The following is a 15,962-nucleotide window of genomic DNA, read 5'->3' on the forward strand; positions in this document are numbered from 1 at the left end:
TTTCCACCTAGCTTTGTGCCGTCCGCAAACTTGGCCACAAAGCCTCAATTCAGTCATTCAAATTGTCGACATATAATGTAAAAAGAAGCTGTCACAATACTGACCCCTGTGGAACACCACTAGTCCCCAGCAGCCAATCAGAATAGTCTTCTTTATTTCCACTCTTTGCTTCCTGCCAGTCAGCAAATGTTCTATCCATGCTAGTATCTTTCCTGTAATACCATGGGCTCTTATCATGTCGAGCAGCTTCATGTGCGGCATCTTGTCAAAGGCCTTCTGAAAGTCCAAGGAAACAACATTCAGTGACTTTTTAAAAAATCTATTCTGTCTGTTATTTCCTCAACAAATTCCATAAGATTTGTCAGGAAAGATTTCCCTTAAGAAAGCTGTGCTGACTTCATCCTATTTTATCCTGTGCCACCAAGTGCCCCAAACCTCATCCTTAATAATCGACTTCAGCATTTTCCCAACCACTCTGGTCTTCACACAGTAACTCCCAGCATCTCACAATGGTCAAGCACCTCTTCCACCATTCTCTGAGCTATCTCTGGACAAGTCACCTTGTTACCAGATTAAAGTCCAAGTTCCCATTGGACCTGTGTAAAGAGCTGAGGTGTGGCCAAGAACATAGAGAGCGGGATGACATGTGGATAATTGGGAACTCCTCCACATTGAGGCACAAAGCTATTGGTTAACATTGATGTCGGGTGCGAACACAAGGCACTGAAAACACAAATGAGTAATTAGCCAGTGATATATTAGTCTTCATTAGAGAAGGAAGGATTATTGTAATTATGTAGGGCCTTGGTTTGACCATACCAGGAGAATTTTTTTCAGTTTTGGTTTCCTTACTTAAGGAGGGGTAGAGTTGCCACAGAAAGATTGAGGTACAGTTTCACCAGATCCATCCTAGTGGGGTGTGTGTGTGTGTGTGTGTGTGTGTGTGTGAGAGAGAGAGAGAGAGAGAGAGAGAGAGAGAGGGGGGGGCGGGGACAGGATCCTCTAGCAATCTCATTTAAACTTACAACATTTTAATAAGGCTCTTTAGAAAGGTTGGGAGGATTTTTCTCTGAGGAAAGGCCACAGTCTCAGAATAAGGGGCAGACCGTGTAGAACTGAGAAGTGGAGAAATTTCATCACTCAGAGGGCAATGATGTTTTGGAATTCTCTCCCTCACAGAGGGTTGAGTGAGCTTTGGAGTGAAGGAGGATGAGAGGTGACTTGATAGAAGTGAACAAAATGATAATAGGCATAGATCAAGTGGACAGCCAGAGTCTTTTTACCAAGGCAGAGGTGGCCATTACAAGAGGGCATGTTTTAAGGTGACTGGAGGACAGTATGGGGGGGGACGTCAGAGGTCAGTGGAGGGCATTTGGAATGCCTGCCAGTGTAGGGGAGGGGTGGTGGTGGTACAGCCAGATACTTTGGGGGCTTTTAAGAGACTCTTAGAGAGGCATATTGATGATGAAAAAATGGAGGGCTTTGTGGGAGGGAAGGGTTAGATTGATCTTAGAGTGGGTTAGAAAGTCAGCACAACATTGTGGGCTGAAGGGCCTGTACTGTGCTGTAACGTTCTCTGTTCTATAACTGTGAATGCTTGAACTGAGTTTGCTCAAAGTAGAGAGCCATAGAGTTCCAGCTTTTGAGGGATAGACAGGGAAGTGGTGTGGAGATAGAGGATCAACAATGGTCTCGATGAATGGGGGCCCAGGTTTTACATTATTTCAAAATATACTTTATTCGTTTGAATTTCAAATTAATTAATACGGAACATTCAAAGTAAGATTTTCATTAAGAGTTACATTATTCTACCTAGAACATAGAACAGGTCCTTCGGCCCACAATGTTGTGCTGAGCTTTTATCCTACCCCCAGATCAATCTAAGCCATCCCTCCCGCATAGCGTTCCATTTCACCGTCAGCCACGTGTCCAAGATTCTCTTAAATGTCATTATTTATAATGCATTTATTAAAAGTTAGTGCATTGGGAGTTATTTGCAACCCAACTGCACCCTACTTCAGAACGTCCCGCAGCAAGTGACCCTGGCCCAGAGACCGGTCAATGTGTAGCCTCAGTTGTGGAAAACACCTTGCTCAGGAAGACCTGTGAGCTTCTGGCCAGGACTGTCTTTCTCTGAGCTGATGGGTTGTCCAGTAGTCGTTGGTGCTTGTCTCAGTGTGCGTCCCTCAGGACAGCCTGCATAGCAGAGTCTGATACGTGCTACAGTCAGGAGAAATCTCACAAATGCCCCTGCACCTTCTCAGAGAGGCAGAGGGACTGGCAGTGGTCTACACGGCTGTCAGGAGAGAGGAGTGGTGTGACTATCACTCCAGCGGGCTGGGCTCTCCTCCTGCTTCTTCATCCTGTGTTCAGAGAAGCTGGCCGGGTGAGTAGTTGAAGTGAGTTATTATTGTCACACATACTGAGGAGCAGTGAATACTGTACCTTTGGGTTGTGTGCCATCCATACAGGGTGTTTCATTACAATAGTGCACTTTGTGAGTACAAGGGGAAAATAAGAAGAGAATTTGAGGCTCAGGATTGTTTATTGTCATTCTTCAGTACACAAACCCAAAGGAGAACAGTGCTGGCAACGAGTGCTGCTGTCGCTAGGATTTCCTCCCACACTCCAGATTCGTACAGGTTGGTGGGTTAATTGGTCACTGTAAATTGTCCCCTGATTAGGCTAGGATTAAATCGGGGGATTGCTGGTGGTGCGGCTTGAAAGGCCGGAAAGGTCTATTCTGTCCTATAAATAAATGAATATTCTCTGGGTTCCAGGGGGACCATTAACGCAATGAAAGTAAAACGTACTACATTCCTCTCTCTCACAGTTCGCTATCGTCTTTAAAACTCCAAAGTACCGGGATGTGGACATTTCCAAGCCTGCCAGTGTGTTTGTCCAACTTCGCAGGAAATCCGACAACGAGACCAGTGAACCAAAGCCCTTCACGTACTACCCGTTAATTAAAGGTGACTGCCGTCCACTCTCACCGCCGCTCTCAGACACACCTCCCTCAGGATGTGCGATCCACATCTTCCTTGCTGACATGATAAAAATAGTTCAATACTTTTGGGAAAGAAGAGCTTACAAAAATATCACACTTCAGTCTCCCCCTCCCCTTACCCTTCTCGCACCCCTCTCACCCATTCTCCGGTGCCCCTTCCCCCCTTCTGTCCCCCTCCCATACCCCCATCCCAACACCCCTTTTTCTTACCCCCTCACCTCCTCTCCCACTACTCCCTCCCCCCTCTTCCCTGCTCCCTTCACTCTCTCTCTGTCTTCCATCCCTCTCCCCCGTTCCAATTTCTCTCCCTTTCTCCCTCTTCCCCCGTTCTCCCCACTCCTGCCCTCTCACCCCTCTCCTAACTCCTCCCCATTGTGGCCTAGCTGAGTGGAGACATCTTTGCCGTTATGAATTGCTTGCCTTCAGTGATTTATGTGTGGAGGCCCTGCCTCAGCACAGGAGGCCAGTTAATCTACAAACGTGTGCACTTCCTGTCCCACAGATAAGGAGGAAGTACAGAGGAAACGACTGAAGCTTTTGCCAAATTTCTCAGATCACTTTGGAGGTGGAGCAGGGTCAGGTGGAGGACTTTACGGAGGAGGGGGTGGACCCGGTGGGGGTGAGTACATGGTGCAGATTAAATGTACTTCAGGGAAATGTAACGTGAGGAGATGCATTTTCATGTGTAGGTCCTGGGTGTATTTGTACGTGGGGAGCAAATCATGCAAAGTTCAGAAACCTTTCAAAGTGGGAGAGAGAATCTGTCTTTGTTAACCCCAGATTGCTCCGTTAATGTAGATGGGAATCCTGGTCAGCACGGACAAGATGGGCCAAAGGATCTATTTTCATTTTGATTAACTCTGTGACTAGTGTACCTAGAACCACTGTCAGTTCATTTCAGTGAATGGAAACGCTGGTACTAACATGCAACTAAAAACACCCAGGGAAGATGTCTATAAATCCTAAAATTCCTTGTGTGCTGTTGTAAAGAGTTGACTGTTTGATCAAGGCAGCCAGCTGGTGAAAGGTCTGCTCAGCCAGTGATGCCTTCACGTTACCCCTCGGTGAGCATCACCACAGGATTGCATGAAGCTGATGGGCCAAACGGCCTGTTTCCCTGCTGTATGACGTTTGGTGTGAGGGACAGACCGGCTTGTGCTCACACACCCAGAAAGTAGGAGAGCCTGGTCTTTCAGGTAAAGCCCAGGAGAAGGCCCGATGGCTGTCAGGATGTTAATGGTTGTATGTGGAAGTCTGAACTAAAGTGGATATTTACTGGTCGCTTGTGTTGTTTCTGAGGTTTTGCTGTGAAGTCGTCCACTGCTGGTGACCACATTTCACAAGTATATGTCGATTGTGAGGGGGAGATAGACACAACTTCCTGCAGTCATGTCTCTTTTTTTCCGATATACATATAGGTTCCAATTACTTCACAGGATTTCAAGGATACACCAACTTTGGAAATTACACTTACCCTCCAGGAGCCACCAACTCCAGTGCAGGCATGAAACATGGTAATCACTGATAACCAAGGGAGATTGATTGGCCGGGTCTGTGCTGCATGGGGCAGGACATGTGGGTTTGGTGGGACGGTGGTGCAGAGGGAGCGTGTGGAGTGCAATGGGACAGTGGAGTACTGGAGAGCTCCACAGCTACAATCAGAGAGTTCTGGCCAGCGTAAGGCCCCCCCCCCCCCCACCCCAGTGGAGGGATGTCACTATGGTGGAGAATGTGGAAGTTTACTACGATTGTCTCAGTTCTGGGGCTGACTACTGAGGGAGAGAGTGGAGCTGTTCAAACTCTGTCCTGTTTTTCAAGGTGATTTGGACCACTCCTTGCGCTGGGGCCAGTCACTGGCTGGGACTGCGAGGGTCACTCTGTTGGGTGGTTTCACTGGGTCCTGTTCTGGGTGTTGGGCCTCAGTGCACCCAACACCCCTGGCCCTGTGTGTAGTGTTTGTCCTGGACCTTCTCACCAGTTACTGAGGTCCCAGTCGACAAGGGGATGGGGGGGTTGGGCCACTCTGTGGTGGAGGATGTAGCTGTGGAAGGGGAGGGGCAGGCTGGGGTTGGACAGGTGTTGAGTGGGTGAGCAGCTGGTGCACGGTGGGTGTATGGGTGGGCATACAGTGGGCATTGGGTGGGCCACTCTTTCCTTCTGGTGCAGCCACTGAAGAACTTCTGTTATCTGTAGCTGCAGTAGAGCCTGGACAGTCCCTATCGGAGAGCTCTACGTCCCCCCGTCTTGGACAGGCTCCAGAGGAGAGCTCCACGCCTTCCCACCAGCCCACCACACAGCCTGGAGACACCTCGACTGAGGCCGACATCACCTGCCCCAGACTGAACCAGCAACCTCAGGACCCAAGTAGGTTCTTCTGTCTAGGTAGTGATACTCGGGATCTCATTTAGAATTTTGTGCTGGGCTTAATTTGTTCACTGAAGGAAGGTGAGAGAGTTTGATCACTTTCCATCAACGTTCTCTGGTGTTTCTGTCCCACCAACAACAGCCTAGGCTCAGCTCTGACCACGACCAGACAGGCCAGGGCCTGGGAATCCATCAGTCAGTAATTTCCCTCCTGACATCCCAAGGTCCTTCCAGCACCTGCAAGGCATAGTCCGGAGTGTGATAGAACACCCTCCGCTTGCCTGGGCGAGTGCGGCTTCCGTCACCCTCGATAAGCTCGACGCCATTCAGCGCACAGCAGCCCGCTCTGTCCTGAGTTCCAGACTCACTTTATTTACCCCACGCACATTGAAACATACAGCAGAATATCGTGTTCTGCGTCAGTGACCGGCGCGGTCCGAGGATGTGCTGGGGACAGCTCGCAGGGGTCGCTCGCCATGCTTCTGATTTGCCACAACTTACTAGTGCTAACCCGTGCTCTGGACCGTGGGAGGAAAGCAGAGCGCACAGAGGAGGCCCACGCGGTCACGGGGAGAATGCGCGGACAGCGGTGGGGACTGAACCCCTGTCTGCAGGCACTGTAAAAACAGCACTGCACTAACCGCGATGCGACCCGTGCCGCCCGGCCCGTGACCTCCGTAGGCAAGGACGGGGGGGATGCGGAGCACCACCACCTGCAGGCTCCTGTTCCAGCTGCGTTACCACCCTGATCTGGTGGAGTGTCGCTGTCAATGGGTCTAAATCCTGGGACGTGCCCCTCGACATTCCTTCCCCACGTAGACTGCGCGGGCTGAAGGTGGCCCTCGCTTCTCCAGAGTAGTTCAGGTTGTGCAGTAACCCCTTCAACCCCTCGTCACCAGCAAACCCACTTCCTGTCAGTGAATGAAAACAAATATCAAACAAGTGCAAAGAGCGGTGAACTTCACCTTCTCACTTCCTGCCTTTCACCGGCAGTCCTTTAAAGCAAGGCCTCTAGACCCGGAGGTCACAGGTTTAGGGTGAGAAGTGGAATATTCGACAGGATTCTGACAGAAAATTCTTCATTCAGGAGGTGTTGCTAGTGTGGATCATGCTCCCAGTGGAGGTGATAGATGGTGGGTTCAGTTGTAACATGGAAGAGAAGCTTGGATGGGAGGGAGATGGTCTGGATGCAGGTAGGTGGGACTAGGCAGAAGATCGGGTCAGCATAGATTAGATGGGCCAAAAGGCCTGTTTCCCTGCTGTAGTACTCTATGACTCAGTGACCCTATGAAAGAAGTAGTTCTGTGTCTGACCCCTTTTTATCCACCCCCTTTTATGACTGATACTCCGTCTCTCTCAGAGGCTGACTTTCTGTGAAGGTTGGTGGGTGATGGGCGGTGTGAACGTTGCAGACGCTGACCCCCGTGGCTGTTTGCTTCCAGATCCGCTGTTCCTGGAGAAAGCTCTGGACTTGGCGGAGAGACACGCCAGAGCCCTGCTGGACTACTCGATGTCGGGAGACGCCAGGATGTTGCTAGCAGTGCAGCGTCACCTCACTGCCGCCCAGGACCAAAACGGAGACGCGTAAGTTGTCTGAGGACCAGAAAGGAGAGACAGGAGCCGGGGGGGCGGGGAGGGGGGAAGTCATCCCACCACCTCGACCTTCTCCATTGCCCCATGACCCTTGCCTTTGCCCCGGAACGTAACTCTGCCCTGTGACCCTTAACTCTGCCCCTTGATCTCATCTGATCGTGGCCAAATCACCTCAGTGCCATTCTCCTGCATGTAACCTACGATTTCGTTCGTATCTAAAATTTTCCATTTTACATTAGGGTGATGAGGGCCCCTGTGAAACTCTCAGGGAAAATCTGAATGAATTTGGGAGCCCCCTCCCATGAGGCGTGGTATAGTTTATCTGATTGTAATCTATTGCTTGTAGTTCCTGTCACCAACATGAGTTCATCAGCGGTCTAGTCACTCTTCAGGGCACTACCAAGGCACAAACTAGCAATGTTTCTCTAATTAAGACGCAGGAGTCAAAGCTGTGTTTTAATATGCTGGGCAGTATCATTTTTATGTTCCTGCTTCTCCAAAAGGCTCAATGATTATTTGGAGTTTTGATTCAATCAGCATTTCATGGGTAATTTTTGAAATTAATTATTGCATTATAAATCTGCTGCATCACTTTGTAAGCTCAGGCTGCAGAAAGAACATAGAACAGTATGGCACAGGAACTGGCCCTTCGGCCCACAATGTCTGTACTGACTGTGATGTCAAATTAAACTAATCCTATCTGCCTACACAGTCAGATATTCCTCCATTCCCTGCCTGTTCACGTGTCTATCTAAATGCCTCTTAAATGTTGCGATTGTATCTGTTTCTACCACCAGCCCTTGTCAGCATGTTCCTGGCATCCACCACTGTCTACTGAATACTTGCATCCAAAATCTCCTTTAAACATCCCCCAGCTTTCCTTGAAGCTGTGCCTGTAGTGTTTGACATTTCATCCTGGGGCAAAGGCTGACTACCTTTTCTCTGCCTCTCAGAATTCTATATTCTTGTAACAGGTGACTCTTCAGCCTCTGGCCCTTAGAAAAACTATCCAAGTTTGTCCAACCTCTTCTTCCAGCTAATAGTCTCTAGTCCAGGCAGCATCGTGCCGAGGCTCTTCGGCACCCCCTTCCAAAGCCACCACGTCCTTCCTGAACTGTGGTGACCAGAGCTGCAAACGGTACTCCAAAATGTGGCTCGTTTTATACAGCTTCAAATTCCTTACCAACTTTTACCACAAGGCATAGGAGCAAAATTAGGCCATTCAGCCCACCGAGTCTGCTTCGCCATTCCATTATGGCTGATCCTGGATCCCACTCAACTCCACACACCTGCCTTCACGCCAGAATAAGGGGTAGGCCATTGAGAATGGAGTTGAGGAAAAACTTTTTCACGCAGAGGGTTGTGGATCTGTGGAATGCTCTGCCTCAGAAGGCAGTGGAGGCCAATTCTCTGGATGCTTTCAAGAAAGAGTTAGATAGAGCTCTTAAAGATAGCGGAGTCAAGGGATATGGGGAGAAGGCAGGAACAGGGTACTGATTGTGGATGATCAGCCATGATCACAGTGAATGGCGGTGCTGGCTCGAAGGGCCAAATGGCCTACTCCGGCACCTATTGTCTATTGTCTATTTTACACTAGATACCTCGACCATGAAGGCAAGTTTGCCCAACACCTTCAATACCACCCTGTCTCCTTGTGTTGCCACTTTCTGGCATGTATAATCCCCAAGATCCCTCTGCACGTCAGTGCTCCTAAAGATCCTGCTATTTACTGTATAGTGCCCTCCTGTATTTGATCTCCCAACGTACAACTCCTCACACCTGTCTGCATTAAACTCCACCTGTCCCTTTTCTGCCCATATTTCCAAATGGTCTCACTCCTGCTGAACCTCCCTCACTATTTTATGTCATGTGCAAACTTTGATATTTATTTATGTATATATTTGTACAGAAGTCACGGCTGGTCATAATTCTCTCGTTAGGATAACATTCTGTCTTCTCTGGCCAGGCCAGTTTTGAATCCAGTCGACCAAGTCACCATGGATTCCACATGCCTTCATGTTCTAAATCAGCCTATGTGAGGGACCTGGCCAGATGTCTTATCATAGTCCAAGTGTTCAACATTAGGACATGTTATCTTGTTCGTTCTTGAGTACCAAGATGATAGAGGTGTTCTTAAAGCAGGGGGGTACCACAGCCTGAAGCAGGCAGGGGTAAAATACCCCTGCCAACTCTTCCCTACAGGATCTAAAGACATGGCCAGGCACAGCATCTGGGTTTCACAGCCCTCCATCAGCTGCTTACCTGGTCTACTGTCCCTGTCTGGTTAATGGTATAAAAATCAGAGTGATTGCACCCTTCTAGTTCCTGAACCCTACCACCCTGCCTCACGGAATGTGCCCTCCGGGACGTTATTTCTAAGTGCCACACCTCTCTCTCTGTTGTGTCAGAAACATCTGAATCCAGGAGCACTGAGCTACCAGTCTGCCTCACTCTCAGCCAAGTCCTGTAATGGCTACATCATAGTTCCCCATACTGATCCAGGCTCTGAGTTTGTCTGCCTTGCCGAAATAATTCCGTCCTTGGACTCACTTTACACCGCACGCTGTCGGAGCAGTGCTGCCAGGATAATCAAGGACACGACCCACCCAGCCAACACACTTTTTGTCCCTCTTCCCTCCGGGAGAAGGCTCAGGAGCTTGAAGACTCATACGGCCAGATTTGGGAACAGCTTCTTTCCAACTGTGATAAGACTGCTGAACGGATCCTGACCCGGATCTGGGCCGTACCCTCCAAATATCCGGACCTGCCTCTCGATTTTTTTTTGCACTACCTTACTTTCCCTTTTCTATATTCTATTTATGATTTATAATTTAAATTTTTAATATTTACTGTTGTTTTGTACTCCAGGGAGCGCGAAGCGCAGAATCAAATATCGCTATGATGATTGTACGTTCTAGTATCAATTGTTTGGCAACAATAAAGTATAAAGTATAAATTATACTCCTTGCACTGGGACAATTACACTTCGGTCCATCCATGCCTCCATGTTCACTAACCTGGCCCTGTCTGTCTGACCGACTGACTGCCCGGGTTCTGTACCCCGCCACCCTCCCGAGCAGCGCACGGCAAAGCTCGCTGACAGATGTCAGGTTGTTAGCACAAGTGAGAACTGGGGTGACAACAGGAAGATCAATAGGAAAACAAAAAAGGAAATGAAAGGTAAAGAGAATGCTTGAGAAAGACAGCAGCAAATGTTCGAAGGGCCAAAAATATTCTGTACACATGTGAAGAGGAAGAGGGTGGAATACACCGGAGAGCAGAGCGAGGTAGAAATGAAAACTTCAGTCTACCACCGACAAGGAAACTGCTGTCATTTCAGCAAAGGAAGGTCTGATTCAGATTCCGATGGGCTAAACGATGTTCAAAGGAAATGGGGTAAGAGGAGAGAGACTGCTCAGCAGGTCAGGCAGTATCTGTGGAGATAGAAACAGACGCCCAGCCCATGGGATAGGACAGGTGCTCTGTCAGTGTGAAAAGGGCAGATGCCTGGTCAGTGAGACCATATTAGACAAATGTCCGGTCAGTGGGATAGGACAAGTGCTTTGTCAGTGTGAAAGGGGCAGATGCCCGGTCAGTGAGACCATATTAGACAAACGTCCGGTCGGTGTGACCATGTTAGACAGATGTCTGGTCAGTGTGACGGGACACATGTCCGGTCAGTGTGATGAGACAGATGTCTGGTCAGTGTGACCATGTTAGACTGCTGTCTGTCCTTGCTTGGGCTCCGTCATATCTCACAGGAACAGGAGGAAACGAGGAGGGTGTGTGGATGCTGTGTCAGCAAAAAATGGACTTTCTAACCACAATAAGAAAGGATGGAATGTGTCAGGAAATGTGAAGCCGAAGATGGGAAAACCAGTACTGCGGAAACAGCGCGTGCTAGTTACTGAGAGGCATAAATCCTTTGTCAGAAGGGCTGTATAGTTAAACCTTGTTTTCTCTTCTGAAATATCAGGGCATTACATCTAGCGATCATTCACCTCCAGCCAGCTGTGGTTCAGCACCTTCTACATGTTATCGTCAGCCTACCTGGCCAGGACATCATCAACATGAGAAACGATCTGTATCAGGTACATGTCTGTCTGTGTCCAACTCTGAGAACCATCTTGTGCCAAACTAATTAACTTGGTAACCAATGCATTACTAAGGCAATCTTTTCATATCCGTCCATTCCTGTTCCTTTCTAATTGTCTGAGTCGTGCCTGCCTCCTTCCCCACCCGACAGTGCATTCTAGGCACTGTAAAAACCTGCTCAGGACATCGCCTTAAATATTGAAACAGATGAGTCCTGATGGGTTTTCAGCCTGAACTATTAACGGTTTCTATCTCCACAGAAGCTGCCTGACCTGCTGAGTGTTTCTGGCATTTTCTGTTTCATTTCAGTTGTCTGCATTTTTTTCGTTAAGGAATAAGTGTTTAGGGAGGTGGGGGTAAGACACCAGCCAAGCCAGCTCATTTGTCCTGGGTGTCAGTTGTTGAGTGTCAGTGGTGCAACATTCGTCCAGGCAAGGAGAGTGTTCCACCACACTCCTGACTTGTACTTTGCAGAGGACTGAAAGGCCTCGTGGTGTCAGGAGGTGGACACAACAGATGTCTGTCCCCTGGCCTGCTCTTACAGGAGTTACATGACTGGCCAGTGGTGACTGCCAGACACTTGATTCAGTGATGGGCATGTCCTGGAGTGCCCAGGGCAAGTGGTTGGATTATCTTTTGTTGGAGACGACCATTGCCTGGCACTTTGTGTGTGGGAATGTTCCCCTGAATGTCGCCCAAGTCTTGCTGCACACAAGAGTGGGCTGCTTCATGTACTGAGGTGTTGGGAATGGAATTAATCCATGAATGACCCAGTTTCACCTCATGACAGGAGGAGGGTCATTGATGAAGCAGCTGAAGATGGCTGGGTCGAGGAATTGTCCCGGGGCAGTCCTGGGGCTCGGATGATTGACCACAGCCTTCTGCTCTGGTCAGCTGTGGCCAGAGGGTTCAGCACAGTTCCCAGGAACGTGATTTTTTTTCCTGCTGCTTCCAGTCCAGAGTTGAAGCTGGACTCCACCATTCCCGCCCGGACCACAGGCAGAGGAGAGATCCTCCTGCGGTGCGGACTGCCGGCATACCGTGTACCGTAACGCTGTCTGACGGCTGTTTCTGTTTTCAGACTCCGCTGCACCTGGCTGTTATAACCCGACAGGCGGAGGTGGTGGAGCTGTTGCTGCAGGCTGGGGCTGACCCCAGCCTGCTGGACTGCCACAGTAACTCTGTTCTTCACCTGGCCGCAGAGCAGGGGGATGTCAAGATGCTCGGTGTGCTGCTGAGAGGAAAGAACAAGGCTGTGTTGGATCTCCTACCCCTTCCAAACAACGCAGGTGTGTACGGGCACTGAGCGCTGGGCTGGGTGTGGGGCAGGTGGTCTCTGACAATCAGAAACTTGTTTATTGTAGGTTCCGTGAAATCTTTATTTTGCACACCGTCCATAATGATCACATCAATACATCGAGGTCGTGGGCGGGAGAACAGGATGTAGGGTGTAGTGTGACCGTGAAAGTGTTCCATTTTCTATAATTCTTCACTGGCTTGACTCTAGGCATGGTTTTAATTGTGCTTAACAGTCCGTAAGTTAGCTGCATTTAAAGTTTTGACAGCTTCGCAAGGCTTCAGTAACGGAAAGGCTGAGAAACATTTGAAAATATCTGATCGAATTGGTTGGGACACGAAGAGACGGCTGGACAGCAGGCGAGCATGGCAGGAAAGGTGTGTGCTGGGTCCCAGGGGGGAGGATGGGTTCCAGGAGGTCAGAGGTAGGAGAGGGTAGCTGGCTCGCAGGAGATGAGGGGGAGAGGGGGGCCTTGGATGCAGGGCGAAGGAAGAGTAAGCTGGGTGAAGAGAGGGGATCAGATCCAGGGAAGGGATGTGAAACCACCCGTTCCCGGGGGAGAGCAGTGTTCACTCACAGTGGACTAAGCTGTTAACCCAAAGGGGAAAGGAGCAAGTCTAAGTGTAGAGGATGATAACTCCGCTTGGGGTTCAGGGATTGCGAAGGCTCAGGAAGACATTTCAAACTTTGACAAACTTCTGTAGATGTGTGGTGGAGAGCAAACTGACTGGCTGCATCACAGCCTGGCACGGAAACACCAATGTCCTTGAATGGAAAACCCTACAAAAAGTAGTGGATACAGCCCAGCCCACCATGGGTAAAGCATCCATCATCAGGAGCCCCCAGCACTTAGGACACGCTCTCTCCTTGCTGCTCGGGACCCACACCACCAGGTTCAGGAACAGTTACTACCCCTCAACTTTAGGCTCCTGAACCAAAGGGGGATAACTTCCCTCAACTTCATGTGCCCCATCATTGAAATGTTCCCACAAGCAATGGGCTCACTTTCAAGGACTGTTCATTTCATGTTCTTGATACTTACTGCTTATTTATGTAACAGCCTTTGCCCCAACTGACTCCCATTGCCTTGGGTGAATAACCGTCGACCCCGCCAAGCAGTGCAAATGCTTTGGTGTGGATACGGCGTGAGGCGCCCGGTGATCAGCCACGACACAAATATCAAACAATATACCAAGTGCGAGTAAAGAATTATACTTAATAGCAAGTTTTGGTGATGGGTTAGTAGCAGCAACTAAAAGAAAAGGCACCACATAAGTAACTTATCAGTCTTGTGGGGGTTGAGAAATCGAGGACCACACCCTATCATCCGCAGGGCGATCCCCAGCCGGAAAGGTTTACTCGGATGCTGCTAGACATGCTCGGGACTCTGGAGATCAGCAAAAAGAAACATTGGAGTCGACATATTGGGCATCTGGTTCACTGTTACAACTGTACACGCAACGAAGCTACTGGTTACTCGCCCTATTATCTTATGTTTGGGCGCGAGGCAAGGTTGCCCATTGGCCTTTGTTTCGGGACTGATGCGGGTGAGGTGTCGCCAAAGCCTTACCTGAAGTATGTGTCTGATAAGAGGAAAGAGCTGAAAAGAGCTTACAAGTTGTCAGTCATCTCCATATCATCGCCACTGACACATACAGGGGTACAATACTCCCTTCCCTGAAGTCAATAACCAGCTCTTTTGTTTTGCTGACATTGAGGGAAAAGTTGTTGTCACTAGACTATCTCCTTCCTGTGCTCCAACCCATCATTCTTTGAGACACGACCCACTACAGCGGGGTTAAGGCCGGAATCTGACTACACCGTTGTGCAGTAAGGTGGATTTGAGGACTTTGCCCAGGAAAGGAAGGTCATTTGGGATTCCCATTGGAATTTCTGGAGTGCTCAGTTCACTTAATCCACCAGCATGAGTTCCCTGTAATTCAAAAGCATCACCACTGTAGGCTGTGGGTTTGGGGATGTGTGCCTTGTGGAAGTGGCTGCTTTTGGAGTTGCCCACTGTACCTCACACCACACCTGGGACAGGAGTCCTGCTCTGGGAATGCTACACTGGTGCCAGACTGCGTGACAATGCTTGCAAACTGCGTCCAGCACGTCCTTGGGTGTGTTGGTCGTTGATGCAAATAATGCATGTTTAGATGTACATGTGATAAGTAAAAGAATCTGAAAGGTGAATCTCTGTGAGAGCTCCAGCACCAGTAACTCCATGAACTTTGCTCCTGTTTGCAGGAGTGGGGTGAGGAACCAGAGAGTGTCTCACATGGTCAGAATTAGAACCGATAACTACTGTGCTGACATACTAGGTTGAAAGGACCCCTAGTATTAAGTAAGAATGAGGCACCATTAAAGGATTCTCGGTCATGGAAACAGGTCATTCGGCCCACCATGTCCATGCTGACCATTGTAACTAACCCATTTCCAAATCTCTGTCTCCAGCACCCTCTTAGCTAGTGTGTATGAGAATCCAGGAGAAACGTTTGCTCCTCAGATTGCCTCTAAACTGCTTACCCTCAACCTCTGCCCTCTGGATTTCAATGTCAATGTCAAGTTCACTGCCAAATGTGCAGTCACCCATATGCACAGGTGCAATGAATTGCAGCACGTAAAACACAAGACCCATTCACATAACTTAGAAATGATGAAGAAAAACATAAATTTTACGAGAAAGAACACAATTAGTAAGGGAAAGTCTATTTTAGTGCGCAGTGATCATGGTGTTGTTCTGCTAAAGGGACTAGAGTTTTGCCATGGGGAAATGTTTTCTACTATCTACCCATCTATATCTTTCATAATTCTGTACTCAGCCTCCTTTCCAGGGAGAACAAACCCAGAGTATCCTGTCTGAACTGAAATACTCACAGGAGTATCCTAGTGAATCTAGTGCATCCTCTCCAATCAGGTCCTCCCAGGCCAGGAATGGGTGAGGTGGGGCCTGGTTCTGTTCAGCCTCTGGGACCTTTCCCACCTCTGGAAAGCTCCCAGCCGCCTCCATAGTGACACCTTGTGGTTAGTTTCAGAAATGGCCTCTTGGCTGGATGGTGAACTGCAACACTTTCCTCTTTTTTTTAACGTAGTCAGGTAAGACTTTGGGGCAGAGGATATCAACAAAATCAAAGCTGCAGACAAACAACATAGAAAGTAACCATGAATTATCTGCTTTCCAGAGATGATAATAGGAACTTAAAGGAGATGGACCTTAAATATGCTGCGTCACCTTGTGGTTAGGAAGTAACATTAAAGCTTGGGTTATGCATCACTAATGTATCTTGTAGGGGGAGAGCTTGTACTAGAAAATCAAAAGCGTATAGTTTTGAAAGAAGGAATATAAATGCCTAGTTATATCAGGTGGTGTGTGGACTTGGGCACTAGGTGCCACTGCATCAAAGTTCAAAAGTTCAATGTAAATTTATTATCAAAGTACATATATGTCACCATATACAACACTTTTCTGGTGACATTCACAGTAAGTACAAGGAAACACAATAGAATCAATGAAAACTACATGCAACAAAGATGGATAAACAACCAATGTGCAAAAGACAACAAGCAGCAATTACAAAAAAAAATCCAAACAAGAGATAAACATAA

The 15,962-nt window shown here is 48.6% G+C and overlaps 1 protein-coding gene across 2 annotated transcripts in view; it reads left to right on the forward strand.

Annotated features, from left to right (window-relative positions):
- The window catches only part of LOC140196778 (nuclear factor NF-kappa-B p105 subunit-like), a 129,295-nt gene that overhangs the window by 76,236 nt on the left and 37,097 nt on the right, over nt 1-15,962 (forward strand). For both annotated transcript variants that reach the window (XM_072256553.1, XM_072256554.1), the window contains exons 11-17: nt 2,834-2,972; nt 3,510-3,626; nt 4,426-4,521; nt 5,201-5,371; nt 6,814-6,955; nt 10,941-11,055; nt 12,141-12,348. In XM_072256553.1, the coding sequence (XP_072112654.1) occupies nt 2,834-2,972; nt 3,510-3,626; nt 4,426-4,521; nt 5,201-5,371; nt 6,814-6,955; nt 10,941-11,055; nt 12,141-12,348 (988 nt within the window). The remainder of the gene's footprint in view (nt 1-2,833; nt 2,973-3,509; nt 3,627-4,425; nt 4,522-5,200; nt 5,372-6,813; nt 6,956-10,940; nt 11,056-12,140; nt 12,349-15,962) is intronic.

Source organism: Mobula birostris, chromosome 4 (genome assembly GCF_030028105.1).
Source record: "Mobula birostris isolate sMobBir1 chromosome 4, sMobBir1.hap1, whole genome shotgun sequence".
Taxonomy (NCBI): Eukaryota; Metazoa; Chordata; class Chondrichthyes; order Myliobatiformes; family Myliobatidae; genus Mobula; species Mobula birostris.